The sequence below is a fragment of the Galeopterus variegatus genome, unplaced genomic scaffold (assembly GCF_000696425.1).
Source record: "Galeopterus variegatus unplaced genomic scaffold, G_variegatus-3.0.2 Scaffold954, whole genome shotgun sequence".
Lineage (NCBI taxonomy): Eukaryota > Metazoa > Chordata > Mammalia > Dermoptera > Cynocephalidae > Galeopterus > Galeopterus variegatus.
Genome location: NW_007727065.1, coordinates 245,440 through 266,591, shown reverse-complemented (window position 1 = coordinate 266,591; position 21,152 = coordinate 245,440). Strand labels below are relative to the sequence as shown.

Sequence of the window (21,152 nt, the reverse complement as noted above, 5' to 3'; positions counted from 1 at the left end):
GACCTCTGCAGCCAGGAATACCAATCCATTAGACTTTTCTCCTTTGCTAGATCCTTGTGGGTGGGGGCAGGAGGACAAAGAGAAACATTCCCCAATATGATTTATGAAATAAAAATGAAGGTACTGCACAGATAAAAGTAGATGAATAAACCTTTAACAAAACAAAAATATCTCTTCATTCCTACACTGTTCAGAAAACAATTTTCATCATTGTCTGAAGGGAAGCACCCAGGAGAGTAGGCCATAACTGGTTCATTTAGTCAAAATCTTAAGTTATTTGTAGTGTAGGCCATACTTGTATTTCCTCTGGATAAAGACCTTTCAAAACAGCCAACCCAAGTAATCACATAATCAGCTAAGAAAATGAGGAGAATTTCTTTTTCAGGAGACCCTCAACAAAGAGCTATAAAAGATTGGGCAACTACAATCAAGAAAGATACATACCAACTTTGGATTGGATTAAGGATCTGTGAATTCAGGGGTATCGAAGGTGGGGAAAAACTACATGTTTTTCAATAGTCAAATATTAGCAATATATAAAGGGAAGGTCACAATAAGCATGAGAGAGTAAAAAATCTTTGGGCCACTCACTCCTTTTAGTGGTCAGTATTGTCTTTGACCCCCTTGTACTTTTGGATATCACCTGTGGAACAGAAACATGATCAAGAAGATTTTAAAGTGGCTGGGAAAACAAGAGGTAAAAAAGAAAGGGAAGTAAACTTTAGGAGATGTGAAACAACAGAAGATGACTGGTGAGAAATCTGATTGAGAGAGCAAGTAATGAGAATGCCACCACCCAGTGTCTTAGGCAATCCAATGAAGGGATTTCCTCCCTCTGTCCAAAGCACAGCAAACCTCTGTAATGCCTGCAAGTCATGAACTTGCATGGATTCACTTGCTTCTTCCAACAGAGTTACTCTATATTCATTATCCAAAGGCCCACCAAGTCAGAGGGAGACTCTACAATATTTTCCCCTTCTACCTAATCCCTGGGCCACTTCTAAAATTGCAACAGGTACTGACACACAACTGGAGTGTTTGAATTCTTGAAATATTTCTCTAGCAGGGGGCTATCTTTAATTGATAAAAATTCAAGCTACATTGTGGAATTACAAAATGGGAGGTGGCGAGACTGCACGTCAATACAAGGATTTCTACTTCACAAACATAAATGCATCTTAAGAAAAGCAAAATAGAGGGCAATGTGAATCTGATGATACAATTGAGCTTTGCAGCACCCCCCTCCCCAACCACTGTGTGGATGGCCAACAAAGCAGATGTAATGTGTGAAAGGTGCACATTAGGTGGGAGCTGGTGATTCAAATCAAAATGAGATGCTGACGCCTATAAACAGGTATTTGTATCACTGAACATCCTGCAGTCAAATGCTCTACCCCTGAGCTATGCCCCCTCCTATCACTGAACATCCTGAAGAAGCCTATGCATCTGCTCTCAAGGATCTATAAAGAACCATGAGAGAGAAGCTCTGGAACGCCATAATCTTGTAGCCCTGTGTATATGATGATACTGCATGGAAGCTAGAGGGACTCTATGGATTTGACCATAAAAGAAGCGAGGACAAAGGCAGAGCCCGAATCCTAAGCCTGAGCCTAGCACACTTGCCCTCTGGTCCTTTCTTGTGTCCACCAAGCAGGATGAATGGCCAGCATACTCCTGGAAAGAAGATGGATTTGTTGACAAAGACTTGAGTAAAATGCGCAGGTAGAAGGGCACCATAGCAGCTGAGAGCCTGACTCCTGCCTGCAAGAGCCAGCCCAACAGGCAGAAACAGAAATACAATTAAATTAAATCAGAAAACCCGCTACAGAAAACACAATTACTCAAAGATACAAATAAATGTTCAAAGAAAATTGGCCCCTGACAGGGTTAGTCAAGCTTCCAAATCCAGCTACAGGCAGGTAGCTCAGGCTAATTCACCATGGAGGAGGACTGCAAAGCTGTGAGCATTCTGCATTAGGATCCTAGCTGGGTTGGCCTGGTGTTCACTGTACATCCCAGACCAGTGGAGAAGAGGAGCAATTTGAGGGCAGCTGGCCAATGACCCAGGGCTCAAGGAAATAAGATGTGCACAGACACAAGAATGGATCATGAATGTGCAGTGCTGAGCCCTGTAAAAAGCGACAGACTGATCTTTGAAATGGCAGAAAAGCATCGGATCATGGGAACCCCATTTTCTCACCCCTCCCTATACGAGAAGCAATAGGAAGACCCTACCTCTCGTTGCAGAACCAGTTCTTTGGTGAAAAGCGTGGCTTCCTCGCTGAAGGGCTCTCCTTCCTGCACCAAGCCTGGGAGGTTTCGGGCCCCTCTGGGGCATTCGATGCCTGTGTCAGGAGAAAAAGAGAATTTGTGATGAAAAGGGGCTCACTAGGCCTGCTGCCCAGCAAGGACGGTTCCGATACTTCCAACGCTACAGACGTTAGATCTGAATCCCATCCTGAGATTAAGGTAGAGGCAGTGGGAGAAGCCAACATGATCACAGCTGCAACAATGGAGAGGGGCTCTCAGCCCACAGCATCTGGGAATTGTCCAGAGCACCTGGGGAAAAGGAGTGTTCCAAATAAGAAGTGCAGGGGCTGGCCGGTTAGTTCAGTTGGTTATGGTCATGGGTTTGGATCCCCTTACTGGCCAGCCACAAAAAAATAAAATAAAAAAAGGAAGTGCAGAACCCCCCCCCCCCCCCCCGCCCGCCATGATTTGGGACGAATCCTGATCTTGTACTCCTCCCTCCTTCCAGTCCCATAGTCTTGCAGCTTTGGCCATCACTTACACAAATGGCACTCACCTCAATTATACTGATATCCCAGGTATTTGGCCTCCTGAGAGCCAATTTTAGCTGACTCCTAGACATTTTCTCCTTACAATCAGACTTTCACATCAAATTCAAAAGGGTTAATTCAGTGTAATTTTCCTCTTCGAATAAGCTTCTCCCTCTCTCCAGTTATATAGTACCATCAGTACCATCAGTTTTTCATTCAGAATAAGAGACAGAAAAAAGCAGAATACTGATGTAGTATTAGGTGTCTGGAACCAGAGAAACCTGGATTCACATGCTAACTCTATCACTTATTAGCTTTGTGACCTTGGCCAAATTATTGAACAAAGGCTCAGTTTTCCTATTTGTAAAACATATAATAATATATCTACTTCATAAGGTTGCTTTGTGAACTCTAGGAGAGATTGTGTATGTAAAATATTTACAACAATGCTGCCACATGGAAAGGTTCTATATATTTTAGTTATTGTTAATATCATCTTTAACATCATCACTCTTAGAAATTCCCATGCTCAAAATCCCAGAATCATCTTTGACCCCACAACTAGTGTGTAGGATCCCTGAGGACAGAATCCTATCCTCCATACTTCTTCATATCCAATGACAGTATTGTGTACAAAATAAGTGCTCAGTAAGCATCTTAGACTGCCTTTTCTTTCTTTGACTCAGTCATTCATTTTGCAAATATATTTTTGACTAACAGTGGCCATCTGTGACAGACCAGGAAATATGTCACATTCATATATTTGAGTAAGATTTATAAATATTTCAAACAAATTTATACTGCAGGTGTAACTATGAGGCAAAAAGTTGAACTGGTCTAGAGACATAGGAAAAGAAAACCATGGAGTGGAGGATGCATTTAGTGTCCATACCTCTGAATTACTGGTGGTCTCTCCTGCTTCAATAAGGCAGAATTGGGGGGTACTAACTTACAAACAGTATCTAATTTTCTGTTTGTTTGTTTGTTTATGTATGTATGTATGTATGTATTCATTCATTCATTCATTCATTCATTTAAAAAAGATGACTGGTAAGGGGATCTGAACCCTTGGCCTCGGTGTTATCAACACCACACTCTCCCAAGTGAGCCACGGGCTGGCCCCTTCCTCTAATTTATAAACAGCATTAGGAGACGGCACAAGATATCTGGCATGGGGAGGCCAGAAGCAGGGCATCCAGGCAACAGCAAATACCTGCTGGGGAGCCACTGGGAGAAGAGATCCCACTGCTGCTGAGATAGAAGGTACAACTCTTTATGGATAAAGCTAGGTGGCTGCTCATGTTTCTGACTAGGGCATAGATTCCAGATTGCAAAGCTCAAAAGAAAAGGAATAGTCTATCTCTTGGGTTTTCAGAAGATGAAGAACAGAGCTTTCTCTCTGAGCTTCAAGGCCTCATGAATGGAATACATTTTACCAAATAAAATGTTGGGTGGGAAATGTAGCTTGAGATGGTGGCAAGGACCATTGTCCCACCCTTGCAAAGATGGGACAGCTGAAGGCCATTCAAGTGTCACATGGGTAAAAAAGATCACCAGGACTGCCTCATTCCTGGCACTTCAGTGCCAGGCTGCAGGAAGGGTGAAACTTATTTTTGTGAAAGACAGCAATAAACTCATGAGTCAAAGACTCAGAGATTAACCCTGCAGGGAGAGATGAGGCTAGAGTAAAATGGAATGAAAGATAGCCCATGTTTTCTTAAAACATCAATAGCCAAAAACACTTTTCATTTTATATCTGCAAACTAAGCAAGAACAGCATTGTCAGAGAGAAAATAAACAATTCTATTGAACTATTTTGCCACATAACCATAGATACACCATTGTTGCAGAAACAGGAATAATGCTAAAACAAGTGTTCAATTTGTTTCTAACCCTTAGCAGCTACTTGGGAGGGACAGAACTGGGGTGCTGTTGGGTGGGAGTGTATGAACTGGGGACCGGAACTGGGAAACACTAGGGTAATGCAATGGGCAACAGGGACTGGGGAGATTAAGAAGACACAGAGATTTCTGAGTCTCAGTGGTTGAGTACCTGCTCTACTCCCCTGTCACTTTCTTGGTACTCTGAAATGTCAAGAAATTGGTCAAGCTATAGAGATCTAAGCAGCTCTCTCTGAATCCTGGAGACCACCAAGTGATGAAACTGAGAAACCATGATGCCTTGATGGGCTCAGGGAGTTAAACAAATCAAGCAGAAAGGTATTCAAAACATTTTCACAAGAGAGTCCTTTGGGCCCATGGAAGCCAACCCCCAACCACTCTATGTAGATGAAAAGGCAAAAGAGAGCCTTTGTCACGTGGCTCTCTCTACCTCCCAGCAGCCAGCTCCAGTTCAACAAGAGGAGGAAGCTGACGGAGGCTGTTTCTCTGCCCTTCTAAAGTGGAAATAAGTAAGTGGGTAAGATAAAAGAAAGAAACTTCTCTTTGACCTATCTTCTCTGAAGTAACCCTTCCAAAGGGACAAGAGAGTGGGTGGGCGAAGGGCTAGGCAGAATACCAAAACGGGGAGCGGGCGGAGGGAGGCAGAATCTATTACCAGACCAAGGTTCAAAGTCAGGGCCCGGCTAGCAGGAAAGGTTTTATGATATCTGAATGGTTGAGTGTTAGAAATCTGCTGAGCCAAGCTACATCTGCAAAGAATAACGCAGATGAGTGTTTTTCAAACTTTTTATTTTTACTATGTTCCACAGACACGTTTATATATGAGTATATATAAATACATCCAACAAAGTTTCAACAAAACAATGGTTAACCTTGACTATATGTGTCACACTAATAGTCTCTCTTCTGTTCCATTTCATTAAAGAAAGAAAGAAGATAGCTATGGCACTGAATTGATTTAAGACCTCTACGGAGCGTAACACACAACCTGAAAAACACAGGTACAGACTGAGGTGTGAACATAGAAGGCTGGAAGGATGGGGCAGGTCCTGATGGCCTGTTTGGAGAGTTCAAAAGCTGCTCTAGCTCAGGGTTTATCCATTTCCAGACTTGCTTTTGTGTCCTAAGGGATCAAGGAACAGGGCAAGAAATATGCCATCCACTGACAGGAGAGCACATAGATGTCAACATCCTAAAGCCAGAAAGTAAGTTGCTGCTGCTGAAAACCAGGTGCAGACACATGCCGGCAGTGAGAAGAGTTCTGCTGTGTCCTCCTCTCCCAAGAACACAGGGAGCAAGACCACCCAGTCCACATCAAATAGTGCCTGCCCTGCTGGACCGGTGTCCCTGCTGTGTCGCTTTCTTACCATAAAATAGGCTGTAAAGAAACTAAAGAAAGTTGGGTTCTCAGAAAGCAAACCTGAGGCTGCTGTTGCTGAGCTGGGCAGCCTGACAGGCAGCAACAGAGAGCTCCCAAGCCATGGAGGGGCTCCGACTGTGACTACAAAGTGAGGTATCACCGAGTTCCAGAAGCTCTCCCCAGCCAGGTAAGGAAGTGCCTGTAATTCTGGATGCTGCCTATTACCACTAATAGCCATCTTCCCCGATAACGCACTGGTGCAGGGCTGCCTGCTGATAAGGATGTATTAACTCAGCTATGCTTCAAATGCCACAGACACAAGTTAAGTGCCAAGCTTACGCCTGACACAAGCCATTCAAGAAGCAAAAATATTATGTTTTAGTTAAAAAACCACTACACCTCAAAAAAATCCCAAACATTCTTGAGATTTTTCATTCCCTATTATGGGGTGTGCCAGAACAAAGAGAGACTCCCACTATGGAGCCTTCTTGGCTGACTTCCCAGATAGCACATACAGAGGGGCAAGCAAGACACATGCTTCCTCCTGCTCCATTAGTTCTCCAACCTCTTTAAAACCATCTGCCTATAGGTAAAAAATTATTTTCCACATCTTTTCTAGGCTTTCTGGGATATGAATGGTTGACCAAGACTACTTAAAACAAAACAAAAAAAGAAGATTTTGCTTGATTTTGCATGGTTTAGTAAAAGACAGTTCATTATTAGCTGTCAGCACATTATGGTGCTGGTTACTGCTCTGCCACTGACAAAGTATTAAGCTTCTCTAGGCATCGTGGTCTCTGTCTATAAAATGAATGATCTGCAAAGTCTCGTCCGGCCATAAAATCCTACAATTTTGTTTATGCCCTTTTGAGATTCCTCGCCCAATGCCCGACTCATGGAACACAGGGTGCCTCCTTTCAAACTTAAAATGCTGGGCTATGGAGCAATCATTCTATTAAAAAAAATTACATACTTAGAGATATTGACTAACTAGGTCAATTAACACAAACACTTTGGTCAGTCAGCTTGGGAACAAGGAGTACAAATTCTTGTTAATGACAAGATAATGGCTATATAAAAGATTCTATTGATGGCTATGTGAGTTATATATCACTCTGAATATTTTACACTGTATGTTGAGTTTTATGATAATTAAGCCTCAGGACTCCAAGCATGTTCGCTTTTTCCTTTATTGGTTAGTGTGGGCTAGCTAAGGGGAAGTGTGGCAAATCTGCCTTGCCTAGCCGTAAGTGACAGCTTCCCAATGGCACTTAATCCAGCAAACAAGGGACCAGGCATTAGCTGAAGGAAACAAGGTTCTAGTGGAAACAAAAACCAATTTGAAGGATTAGTCAATGGTGCTTATTGGCCGACCACTGGGTTCTCACTACTCTATCAAACATCATGGAGGGAAGAGCAGAGGAGGCATGCAGACAGCATCTGCCTTCTGCCCACTGAGGATACTGACAAATCCCACTGTCCACCTGGTGGACCTTTCCTCTCCCCATTTTGTAAATACTTGCCAGTGCCTACACTGGGCTAGGCACTGTGTTAGAAGGTGAGGATTTAATGATAAAAAACAAAACAAATAAAAAACAACCTTGTGCTCATGAAGCTTAATTACCAGCTAGAATAGATTATCTTCCTCTACCACTGTATGATGTATGTTATTGGTGAATGAACTGCGATTTGGCCTACAGGTTGCAGAATGTTAAAAAACAAAATGAGGTAGATAATTGGATTGTGTTAGGCATGTGTGTCTGGGAGATTGTCAGCAGACTGTGATGGCCAAGTCAATCATGGGGCTATGCATGCCACATCCCTTGCTAAGGAGACAGCCTTGGCAGCTATGTTTTGCAGCATGTGCCCCTGGTCTGTTCTCTCCCCTCCCCACAAACTGGAGATGGGAAGTCAGAGCAGGTGGGGAATGCAGAGAGAGGAAGAAGAGCTGCTGCTGCACCAGATGCAAGGGCAGCCAATCTGCAGTCAGGCCAGCAGTAGGAAAAGCTCTATCCAACCAGAAGTGATAGACCCAGGTGAGCCAATAAGACTCTTTCTGGGCAGTGTGTAAAGCATAAGCTCACTAGGAGCCATAGGAAGGTGGCGATAAGCAGAGGGGGGACAGCCAGTATTAATACAGGAGATCTACAGCCAAGTCCTTGGAGCAATCTCAGACCCAGAATCACCCTCCAGGATCTGCGAGACCTGATTCCAGCTAGCATCCTGTTAGATTTTCATGGCTATTCTCTGGTCTCTCCCCTCTTCACCACCACGAGTCAGTCTGTGAAAATCTCATATTTTCAACTGAAATAAAACTAAAACTAAAACAGAAATTGCTTCTTAGGGCAGGCATTGTGTCATATTGGGATTTCATTCTTTCCAGCACCCTAATCTACTGTCTAACACACAGCAGCATCAAATGTTGAACAAATGAACAGTGGTAGAAAATACTTCTGAAAAAAAGTAACTAAACAGAGAAAGAAGTGGTTAATGAACTGTCAGGGTTGAAGACCTTAAATGAGGTCTAGTCTGATCCATTTGTTGAAGAGAGGTGCTTATGCAAGTACCAGGAGAGGGGCCAAAAGAATCCCTAACTACATACATCACATTTTCCCATGGTTACATAACACTTCAAGGATGAAAAATATATCACGGCTACACGCATTTATTCTCTGGTTCCAAAGTGGCATATTTGGAGAATGTGATTTAAATACAGGGATGAAACAGTCAACAATGACCATAGATGTCAGAGAGACCTGAGACGAGCACAGTGGTGGCGTTTAGCTCCAAATACAACAACGGGGGAAAACAATTCCCACTCACAACTTATGTACAGCTCTCAGAAGCTATGTGGCCACATGGAAATGCAGGAAACTGGAGCACACTTTAAGAGAACAGGAGAAAATGACTTGGGGGTGGGGAGGCCTGCCTTTAAGGGGCAGATAAAAGGTGCTAAATCTGTACAGCTTGGCTGTGCAGTGACTAAGAGGGTGACACGATAACAATCTGCAAATATTTGAAAGGTGTAAACACAAGTAAGGAGGGAGAATGCTTAGCCTGAAAACAGGGGGTATAATTATTAGGGGAAAGAAAATCTGGATGAAATATCGGAAAAATTTAGCATGGGGATGACTACTGGGTTATAAATAAGTTTCCCAATGAAAATGAAAATATTGTTATCCGATCCTAAATCTAAAAAGTGATCACTAAGTCCACCCCTCTGCTTACAGTGAAAGCAGCCCAGATTAGTGAGTTACGATTTTATTTTCTATATTTAGGCAAAGCCCTCTTTAATAATCTTCAAATCTAAACACCTCTCCTTTAAGTACTGCTCCCTGAAATGTCAACACAATTTCTGTTGATTAAACCATGGAGGAGGCAAAATGGCAGTTCTGGTGGGACTTTCAGAACAAAAACAGGCTTTATCTGCTAGCCACATGCCTCACCAGCAGACAAAATGGGGTTGAGTATAGGCATGTGGACAGACAACAGGGAAAGGGATCAGAGACTAGTGGGTAATCTTCATCCCTGCTCTCTAAGACCCTAGGTAGGAATGCTATAAATGTTTTCCAGATGGGAAACTATGGACACCTCTTCCTTCTTTCTACATGTACAGTCCCCAGTCCCTAGAGTAATTTTCAAGGACAAGGCAAGGCACAGAAAGAACATCAAAATAGCTTCCTGTCACACTGACTGCACTCCAATACCTTTGCCTGAGTTTCCGCTGCTGTAGCTACTTAATTTATAATCCACGGGCTCTCAGCAGAGTTGATTTACCCCCAGATTCAATTAGTTCCATTTCTATACTTCCTCTACCACCTTTTTCCCCACCAAAAAACAAAACAAAAATTTTAAATGCCCCACTTCACATAGAGAGTAAGACACTTAAACTCTGTATAAAGTAGGCCAAGAAAAGCAACACTTTTAAGTCTGTCCAGGCTGATTTCAAAAATTCTTTGGCAATAATAATATATAGATACCTATTCTCTCCCTAAGCATCAAGAACAAAATCAAGAACCCTTAACCACCAACATGAAAGGCAGGTGCAGACAGGCCACCTGCCTCATTTTAAGAAATGTTATCACTTATGTATACATACAAAGCCAAATCAGTATGTAATTCTCAGAAATGTAATAACTCATGTTCTTTCTTAGTTCTTGCTCTTCAACTTTAAAACACAAAGAATTTGGAGGTCTCAAGTTGGAAATGCTGACAATGAATCAGTTAACAATTGAGAACTATAAAGCCATCTCCCTTAGGACCCACATTTTCATGTTCCTAAAATGGTCCAAAGAGAAAAGAAGTTGGTTCCGGCTGCGGGTTAAATGTGTTCCCCAAAAGTTCATGAATGAAGCTTGACACACATTGTAACAGTGCTAAGAGGGTGTGAAATTCAATTATGGTATTTGAAAGGCAGGACCTTTAAGAGATGATTAGATCATGAGGACTGTGCCCTCATGAACGGATTGATCCACTTGTGGAGTAATGGGTATGGTTCTGATGGCTTTATAAGAATGAGTGAGAAGGTTAGCTCTTTGCTCAGTTCATCCTCGCCATGTGACACCCTGTGCTGCCACCCAGAAGGTGGCCCTCACCAGAGGCACCCCCTGGACCATGGACTTCCTATCCTCCCAAACTATGAGAAATAAAATTAGTTTCTTTATAAATTACTCAGTTTCAGGTATTCTGTACTAAGCAACAGAAAACAGACTAATACAGTTCCTAAGAGTTAGTTCTACATGGCAGGAGGCCTCAATTTGTATTAAAAGGTTCAGAAATAAAACAAGGATTTTGCATTGTCTCAAATTCTTTATTCTCTCCCTTGTTCTCTAAACCTCTACTTTGTTACCTTGGGGGAGGTAGCATCTTGTGGGCCAATTTTGGAACATGCCACTGCTAACACTCTTTCAGTGATCACTGAATCAACTGTCCAGGCTGGTAAAGATCAGCTATGTGGTGGGGAGAAAGCAACAGAAAATACCCACAAGGATCTCACAAGTACAAGCTGCCAAAAGGTATTCTGGCACACACCTGGTAGCCAAATGTGGAAGGTACTTACTTGCATACATTTAGAATATAGCAGATAACAGGTCAGCATTGTAATAATCTTTTATAATTCTCCCCATTGCAGCACAAGGTCTGAAAACAATGATTTTTATATAGAGAAAAAACTCTCTGATTAACAAGGCCCTTCCCGTCTAGTGGCATCCCAAGAGCATGGCTTTAAACAACCCAGCAAAGCTTTCTCTGGAGGTGTGTCTGGGAAAGAGACTGGAGATGGCAGGCTGTCTGCCTCCCTATAAACGTTTGTTTTGGGGGTCTGCTATAAGCAGCAGTTGCAATAATGTTTCTCTCAAATAGTAGCAAAATAAAACAACTGGGCATGGGAAAGAGCTGTGCCCTCCTAATACTGTTTCCCTTGGGTTTCTCTTCATTATCCAAATCAGAACAACAACCTCATTATCTTCATTAACAAACCTACAGAAAACAAAGCATTTGAGGTCAAAAGCTAGGGCCACAATGGTCTCTCCAATGGCAAGAAAGCTCCAACATGGCTCAAGCGTTTATGTAACACCGTGGCACCATGGAGACAGTCCATAACAAGCACAAAACCCTACATCTGGGCAAGGAGGGGGAGTTGGTTTCTATGAGAACCTTGACTTCTGCTTTTTTTTGACTTATTTTAAAAACATAGAATTTTTTCTTTGAATCAAAACTTAGATTTACTTTTTTCCTGTTTTTCACTTTTGGCAGCAAAGGGATCCTAATCTTGGTCTTTTTTATTCCATATTAATGGATAAAGAGAAAAAATTGAATCAACTGTCCAGGCTGGTAGAGATCAGCTACGTGGTGGGGAGAAAGCCACAGAAAATACCCACATGGATCTCACAAGTACAAGCTTCCAGAAGGTATTCTGGCACACACCTGGTAGCCAAATGTGGAAGCTACTTACTTGCATAAATTTAGAGTGACTTTTTCTACACCAAGCTGTGATGTGTTATTTGAACGAAATGGTTCTGAGATGTGTGAAGTGTACTTCTAAGCTATAGCCCTTCTTGAGCTTTCACTCAAAGAAAATTGCTCTGAACTCCTCCTCCTGAGGCAAGTGAATTCCAAATGTCTAGAGATTACTTTATTCAGTTAGTGGTACAGGGGAAGAAAAAGCCAGCTAGTATCAGGAATACTAAGTCCCAACAGCCAAAGAGATCGAATAAAAAATCTGAGAGCTGAGAAACTCTTAGGAAGCGCCCTTTACCTCACTAACTTTACTTTAAAGAAGAAAAGAAGAAGAAGAAGAAGAAGAAGAAGAAGAAGAAAAGGAGATGAATTCTGAAAACCCAGGTTCTCCAAGAGCACAGGCCAATCTTGGACACATAAATATACACTGTCCTGAGGAGCAGCTTGAATTCCAGGTTGTAGGTGGAGAAGGACATTCCTTTTTTTTTTTTGGTTACCAAACTCTAAAGCAGGGGTCAGCAGACAACTTCCTGAGGACTGAGCCTGCCCGCTGTCTGTGTTTTTTTTTTTTTGTCTTTTTTCGTGACCAGTAATGGGATCGCAACCCTTGGTGTCGCGCCCGCACTGCGCTCAACCAGTGAGTGGACCAGTCTCTATATGGGATCCAAACCCTCGGCGGGAGCGCCGCCGTGCTCCCAAGCGCTGCACCCTACCGAGTGCGCCACCGGGCCGGCCCACGCTGTCTGTTTCTTTACATCCATGAGCTAAGAATGATCTTTACATTTTTAAATGGTGGAAAAAGAAAATCAAAAGAAGAATAATATTTTGTGACATGTGAAAATTGTATGAAATTCAAATTTTGGTGTTCTTAAATGAAGTTTTATTGGAACACAGCCACACTCATTTGCTGTCTATGGCTGCTTTCATAATACAAGGACAGAGATGAGTGTTTGTGACAGAGACCATAAGGCCCACAAAGCCTAAAATATTTACTATCTGTCCCTTTCTTTACAGAAAAAGTTTGCTGACTCTTGCTGTAAGGGATGTTGAATGCTGGTTTTAAAAATATAGGTAAGGCAGAGAGTTCAACTTCCCAGAACTAGAACATCACTACAGGTGACAGCATGAGAATATCTTAAATTATAATAATAAAAATAATTTTAAAGAACTTATGGTCATGTATTCTAGAAAGTAGAAGGAAAGGAAAGGTGGCTCAAGGGAAACTGAGGCGCCGACATCACTGCAGGTTTGTGCCCTCACCTTCCTCTCCTGCGCACTGTTCCATGATGTCCCGGCTCCTGTACTTGTAATCATTCCCCTTTATTCCCACCTTCCTCCCACAGACTCAATTTCCCCATTCAAAACATACACCCCATAAGCTCAAACTATGAAAATGCCAGAGCTGCCATTCTTTATTTCTCATCATAACTACTTCCCTCCACTCCCTGACAATACCCTTTCACTATCGCACATCATGTGCAAAAGTCCTTTGCTCCTAAGATTCTGTACTAAGACTATCTTTCTGCTGAATGATACTTTAAAGTCCTACTAGATCTCTCTATGGCAGTCAACACTGTGCACCAAGCCTTAGTGAGAGCCTTTCTTCCCTTTGCTTCTCTCTAATGGTCGTTCTTGCTCTCTGCGTAGCTTGTTTTGTCTCCTGCTACTGCCCTGGGTCATATCCTGGGCCCCTTTCTTTTTACTCTCTGCATCATCCCTTGGCAGGGCTATCTGTCCTCATCTTCTTCACCACCCTGATCATGCAGAACCCACAAACACATAATCCTGAACTATCCTCTAAGCTCTACACCCAATTTCCAAATGTCTGACAGAGATCTCCCCTTGGATGCCCTGCCAGTACCTCAAATTTGACATGTCTAAAGCCAGACTCATCTTCTTTCTCCTAAATCTTCTTGTCTTCCTCTTCCTAATATAGTTTCAGAACTAGTATCCTCCCAGGTGGAAAGCTTCCTCACTTACCTCTGATTCTTCCCCACTCTCCCCATATAACCCAGTGACTGCTATATCCTATCAGTTCCATTAATTTCACCTCCACAGTTGTTCCTCTCAGTTTTCAACATAAATCTGCTTGCTCAGGCTCTTGTCACTTCTGGCCAAGAATCTTCCGATCTACCTGCCTGCCCTCTACTTTTCCCTACACTGATTCTTCACACACGCAGCTACCTACCAGATTAATTTTCCTAAAGCACAATGTTCTACTCAGGACCCTTCAGTGGCTTCCTATGGTTTAGCAAATAAAACCGGAACTCCACAGTCTGACATTCTAGGCCTTCTAAGATCTGGTCCAATTCTTTGGTTCCATATAAAAACATCCATTACCCATTTGACAGCACTTCAAATATAAGACAGTTACAACATCCATTTCTTCTCATCTTCATGTCTTATTTTCTCTGGGCTAAACATTCCCAAGGTCCTCATGAGACGTGAGTTTTGATTTCCTACCATTTTACTCTTTTTCCTCTTTAAACCTACATAATATGAAAGGAGTCTTCAAATTGGAAATATCGTTCTAGTTGATTTAATTTTAAAAGGTCTAGAGGGAATGGCGGAGAGTGTGCAATGGGGAGCACCCCTCCTGATGTGCTGTTGAGAGCCAGCTCTGGAAGTTCAGGCAGTGAAATCTGTTGTTTCAGTTGGATAAATGGGGGAGGGTGTGGAGAGGCTGCACATCAGTCTTCTCTCCCTGTGACCAGGCAGAGTTAGACTTTAACTCCAGGCAGGACGCCGCAGCAAGAGAGACAGCTCCATTAGTGCAGGAGGAATCCCCAGGCTGAGGGATAAGGGAAGCCTCAGGAGACCATGGGGGAGGTGGCGCCTGTTCTGCAGAACGCTTCCTGCCAGTTCTCATTCTCTGTCTCACAGCAGCAGCCCCAGGCACTGGGAAGACCCTGGTGGGGTTATGACAAGCAGTCTATTCATTTCTTTCTCTCATTCACCAGGCTTTCAGAGATGAAAAGAAACAGCAAATCCAAAACACTGCCTAGAATCCACTTTGTAGAACTCAGGAAAGACTGTTCTATTGAAGTGATTATTTTCCCTGTTTGTGAGACCTGAGGGAAGGAAAAGGATTTCTGCATCCTTTACTTTCCACAGATGAAGCACTGCAGAAATGACCATTTCAGTCACCACTAGGGCCAGCAGACAAGGGGAGGCATGGTGTGCACTTAACTGAGGCGGTTTAGCTCTTGTCACAGTGTGGCAACAGGGCACCAAAGCACAAGGTTTTCAACTGTGACGCTGGACACAAAGCTTCAGTTGAAGAGGGAAAGAAGGAAGAACCGTGAAGGAGAAAATGAGGTACTGTCAGACCTGCTTCCTGGCTTTTTTTCTGTAGCCACAAGGGAGATAACCACCTGTGCCATCAGGCTGGGCCTGGGCCCATCTTCCAGGGAGAGGGAGGCTGCTCTAGTGTGCTCAACATCACACAGATGAAGGGCAGCACTAGGATGCGAAGCCTGCTGGAAATAATGATTTCTAATAAGGGCAGGGCAGGTGAGGAAATGGCAATGGAGTGCTTAGGGAGGGTGGGGGGAGAGAAACTTCCAGAACACAACTCTCAATCATCAAGCATGTACCATGACCATGATTCCTGGTATGACAGGCAAGGAGCACGTGTGTGTCAGTGTGTGCACTTGTATGTGCTCACTCACCCAAGGAAAGAGGGTGGAGAAGAGGAGAGGAGAGAGGGAAGAGGAATGAGCGATAGGGAAGGAGAGGCTGGAGAAACTGCAGTGGCTGTCTCTGAGGGCTGAGCTCACACGCACGAGCCTTTGGCAGGAGACCACAGCTGTTATAATGACCCAGATCACAAACTGTTATTTGGGAAGAATGGTACTGGGGCTGCACCCACCTACCAATAGGCACAAACACGCTCAGTGGGAGTGTTGGAAGTGGAGTAGAACAGAGAGAATGGGTAGATTGCTCAGCACAGCTCACATGAGAGTAAAGTCTCATTCCACAGACAAGGAGAGGAGTCCAGCCCTCCTTCTGCAAGTGATCCGCCCTCCTCTCACCCTCACACCTCTTCCCAAGCCCCAGGCTCTCAGCCTGCTCCTATAGACCATCCTGCACACTCCTGCAGATGCTGGCTTGTTTGTGCTTTCTCACGTTTGGTCCTTGTTCATTCTCCACCATATCCTAGCCCGTCTCTCTGTCGGGAAATTCTTGTAAAGTATCACTAGCAGAAAGAACTCTAGACTGCTGATATTAGCTCTTCAGGGGTGCAAGTGGGAAGATCTCTTTGTTGCTCTCTCTCTCTCTCATAAACACACACACTTGTGCAAGCATGTGGGCACGAGCAATGTTTCTCCTGAATTGTGCCCCCCTTCTACATCTTCCTACTATGCCCAGTGCTACGAGGCCTGTGACAAGGCACTTGAATTAAAAGAAAAATGTAGGGCTGCACGTCCTTGCAGGGAACTTTGGAGAATCTGGGAAGCTGCATGCTTTGTGGCTGCTTCTTTTATATAACGATATATTTTTGTTCCCATAGTTTTTGTCATTAAAGTAAGTATATGTCCTCTAAAAATATGAAATGAAACAAAACAAAATAAAGTGGCCAGTCACAGACAGAGTTCTTTCTTTCTGGGCTCTCCCTCTGCAATCTATCAAGTGTCTGGACACCCTCCGGTCCAAATGGATCCCTCCAGGTCGGAAGGCAATAAGATTTGGCACAAGGAACTCTTTGGTTGTACAACTGTGGACCCATGGGGAAATGGAAGAAGGCCCCTTCCATCTCAGCCAGACATCCTAGGGAGACACCAGCTCCTGAATGGCAAAGAGGACAGCTGTCAGCAAGAGAGTGGGGGAGTGGCAAGGCAAATTTCACAGCATAACAGCCAGGAGAAAAACAAAAACGAGAGAAGTGTTTCATATGGATGCCGTCTCCCCTAATGTCACCAAACTGGAAAATCCTATATTCTATAATTTACCCACCCTTAGCAGACAGCTATTCATGCTTGAGTCCGGAGAAAAGGGGAAACCCTTCAGAAGGGGGCCCGCCTTAGCCAGCCTGGAACTTCAAGAAGCTCAGTCACCTACATAATGTCAGTTTTTTGGGCTGCCAAAAAAAGGGATCTCACTTTATCCACTAGGAAACCAAATTGTTCCCTATGCAGTGAATGAGACAGTGATCAAATTGCTGCTCCAGAGGGACCCAGGCCATCCCCACAGAAGGAAACCCTGCATTCCACTTAGTATCTTCAGGGAAGACAGGATCAAGAAGCAGCATGAGAGAATTTTGTGGTAGCAAGTTAAATCCAAACCACTGAAGCCACTTCGTGTGGACTGAGAGAACTGGCATTTATAATTTGATGGGGCCCTAATATGATTTCCCTTTTACCAATGTTCTGGCTGAGACACTGTAACGTATTAATCTTGTAGATGAGTGATGCGGTTTAAAATACTGCAGGGTTTGGCTGCCATTCCTCCCCTGGGGCCTCAAAATAACTCCACACAAATCATTTTTGCTAAACACTCACTCAGGCAGCTCTTCCCTGCCAGAATACACACATCTTATGTAAGTGAAGAAACCACGTAGCTTGCTGGAAGATGACCACATTCCCAGAGAAGCGGTACTGCTTACTGCCCCTGGGAGCCTGCAAAGCTGGGTTTTCAACCCATCCCTGTCCCCTGATAAAAGGCAGACGCACAGTCCTGCAGCCGTGCTCAAGAGTCCACAGCAGGAGAGCCCCTAAGGAGGTTCAGGCGGTTAGATCAGGGAAGGTCATCCAATTCAGGGCTGCCTTAGAAACAAATGCATCTCAGACAGTTAGTGACCACTGACTATATAAGAGGTTTGCTCTGCTAGATTTTGGAAAGTCTTTAGGCGGAGTAAAGCAGTCTCTCTAAGCATTCAGACAATTCTGTGTGGTAGGCAGCACATATATAGTCAGACATAATACAGAGCTATAGGAGGGGCACTAAAAGAATAAAGTTGGGTAACAGAAAGAGTGAACATCTTACAGTAAGTAGTTTCAAAGCCTCTTCTTCCCAAATCTAAGGACATTGACAGTCCTAACCCAGGGGCTTCTGTGACCCCACCCTTGGCTTGGCTTCCTTGTTAACCCTTGTTCTCGGTGCCCCTCTTATCTCTTCTCCTGACTGTTCTGAAGACTCAGAGCTTCACAGTGGTCTGTTCTTAGTTGCTTCCCTCTCCAAATCCAGTCCCCAGGCAATCATATTTGCTCTCCATGCTTCAAATTCCACTATAAGCTCATGTCTCTCAAAGTTTTAATCTCCATTTCTAACCTTTCTATTGACTTTATTTGGACCTGCAAATATCCACAGGCATCTAACATCCAAGGTATCAAAATGGATCTAATCAAAGCTTATATTATTTATAAGCCAGAAAACTGACCTCTCTCTTCCTTACCCTATATGATCAAATAACCAACAAAGTTCCACAGATTCCACCCTCCTAGGTCTGTTCTTTCCTCTTCATCCCCACCCTGCAGCCTACTTCAGGCTGCCACATTGCAGGTCAATGGCAACCACCTCCCAGACACACTTCCTTACCTCAGTTTAGGCCCTCTCCAACCTGATCTCAATATTGGGGCCACAGTGATCTTTTAAAAACACATTATGCAAGGAAAAAGGAGGACCTTTGGCTATACCCAATAACATGGATGAATCTCATAGACAAAAGTTGACTAAACTAAGATCATGATTCCATTTTTGAAGTTCAAAACAGGTAAAACTAATCTATGGTGGTAGAGGTCGGAATACTGCTTATCTCTGAGGGGAGGGCCATGAGGGAGCCTGTTGGTGTGCTAGAAATATTTTATATCTTCATGTGGATGGTGTATACTTAAGGCTTGTGTGCTTTATTGTATATAAGTTATACCTAAAATTAAAGAACAAGCAAACAAACAAACACAATGCATCACCCATATTTCATTGCTTCCTAAAACCTTCCTTAGGAGTTTCTAACATAGGTGTCAAGGATGGGCTGGCGGGACAGGCTAGTGTTTGTAAACCCAATGAAATTGTATGAAAGTCTTTGTATATACACAGATTTTCTGAAGAGAAGACTGATAACTTTCTTCAGATTCATTATTCATTGAGAATGTCCATGACTCAAAGTCACTGACAACTGGTCTTTGAGGTACAATCTAAACAACACTGCACAGTTGCAAGGCTCTTCTACGACTAGGGTAACTGACTTCCAAACTAATCTTTAACCACTGTCCCTCTTGTAGTAGACATGCCAGTCATATTAAACTATGTGCCCCTTTGTTTTTTTTTTTTTAAAAGATGACCGGTAAGGGGATCTCAACCCTTGACTTGGTGTTGTCAGCACCACGCTCAGCCAGTGAGCGAACTGGCCATCCCTATGTGGGATCCGAACTCGGGGCCTTGGTGTTATCAGCACCGCACTCTCCCGAGTGAGCCACGGGCCGGCCCCTATGTGCCCCTTTGAATAACATTCCTTTTACATGACCCTCTCTTTCCTTTACTGGTTACAACCTGCATCTCTTCTCATCTACCTGGTATTTTCTAGGGAGAAAGCCTACAGCTTTCTAAGATTTGAAGAAGATTGGTGACCACCCCAAATAGCAAAGAAACTGAGCTACAGGGTAAAGTGATATCTGAACAGCTCTGAGATGAACTCCAGCAAGATAATCTGTCTGCAAAGGGTGGCTTGGGGATGGGAAGAAGTTCAGCAAAGACTGTTGAAGGAATGAATGAATGTGAGCACTCGAATTCACTACTCTTGTGGTCCTGTGAAAACGATCATGTGACGACAATGTGATGGCATTTGGGCCTAATCAGGATTTTAATTAACAACTGAGATGAAGGTACTGAAGACCTACTTATTTAATATAAATCACATGCAAGAACAAACACAAAAAGATTCAAGCAAAAATCAGAGGTCAAAGCTACCAAGATAAAATTGAAAAGGGATAACAGCAAGTGCTCAAGAGAAGATGATGGATGGGTGGCATAGTTTAATACAAGTTCATGTATAGAGGACCTAGAAAATACATGCATTTGACTACAATTCTATGACATACAGACCTAAAGAGAAGGTTGAGAAAATCACACTGCCTAGCTTTCCTAGGTTTCTCAGCCTAAAAATGAAAGAGAATGACATTTCACGTTATCACCTAGGCATTCACAGAATCACAATATTTTACAGCTGGAAAGAACTTTGAAAATTGTTGAGCCCAAAGTCCTTATTTTTATAGAGGGGAAACCTGGAAATTAGAGAAATTCAATGACCTACACAAGGTCATGTGGCAATTTGGCAATGAGGTACAGATTAGAAGCCCCGTCTTTTGACAGGCACTTGAAGTGACAGCAAGCAGTGGAAGGAAGAAGTTGAACGCAGTTCATCTTACTCAGGGTAAGATTTATTCTAAGGAATTCCGTTTTTGGATGTCTTTTCCTGTGTGAACAGATAAACTGATAACGCTATGCTAAACTTTGAAAAAACATATTAGTGAATAGTTGGCATTATCATAGCTAGTTTTTTTGAAGTATATCAAGAAACTGTATGGACTATTCAGGAAGAGATTAGCATAATAAGAACAGCTATTACAATGGGAGTGCTAACTTCTGTTGTGTTGGGCTCTGGACGAAGTACTTTTTAAAAACATGCATCATGCTATTTAATGCTTAGAAGAACTCTAATTTACAGATGAGAAAACTAAAGAAAAGATAGATTAAATAACTCATCCTTCAACACAGGGTTTATAAAGGGCAGATCCAGAATTTGAGCCTATTCCTGTGATTCTAAAACCCGCATGTATAATGAATATACTGAACTGCCTCCCTCAAAAAGGGATACATCATAGAATTTCCAAAGCTGGAGTTATTAAGAGATCCTTGATTATCTTTGTCCAACTTTCTCATTTTATGTACGAGGAAATGGAGCCAGGATCAGAAACTGAGCTTCCTGTCTCTTAAATCATTTATCTTTTTTCCTTGTAGCACATCACTGCACTAGTGCTAAAGGGGACACAAAGCAGGTTAGCTGGTTCTGCCTGGATGTGTGGTGGAAGCTTAGCACCCCTCTTCCCTCCCTGGTTTAAGGCACTCACAATGTATACTGTACTATGACCCTCTTCCTCAGGACTTGGTGGTTGGGGAGGTTGATCAATAGATCACCAATCCAGCCACCTACCAAGT

General features: G+C 43.1%; 1 protein-coding gene across 1 annotated transcript in view; it reads right to left on the bottom strand.

Annotated features, from left to right (window-relative positions):
• The window catches only part of LOC103591265 (staphylococcal nuclease domain-containing protein 1), a 354,022-nt gene that overhangs the window by 100,151 nt on the left and 232,719 nt on the right, over nucleotides 1-21,152 (bottom strand). The window contains exon 7 of the mRNA XM_008573683.1: nucleotides 2,236-2,345. Coding sequence (XP_008571905.1) covers nucleotides 2,236-2,345 — 110 coding nt within the window. The remainder of the gene's footprint in view (nucleotides 1-2,235; nucleotides 2,346-21,152) is intronic.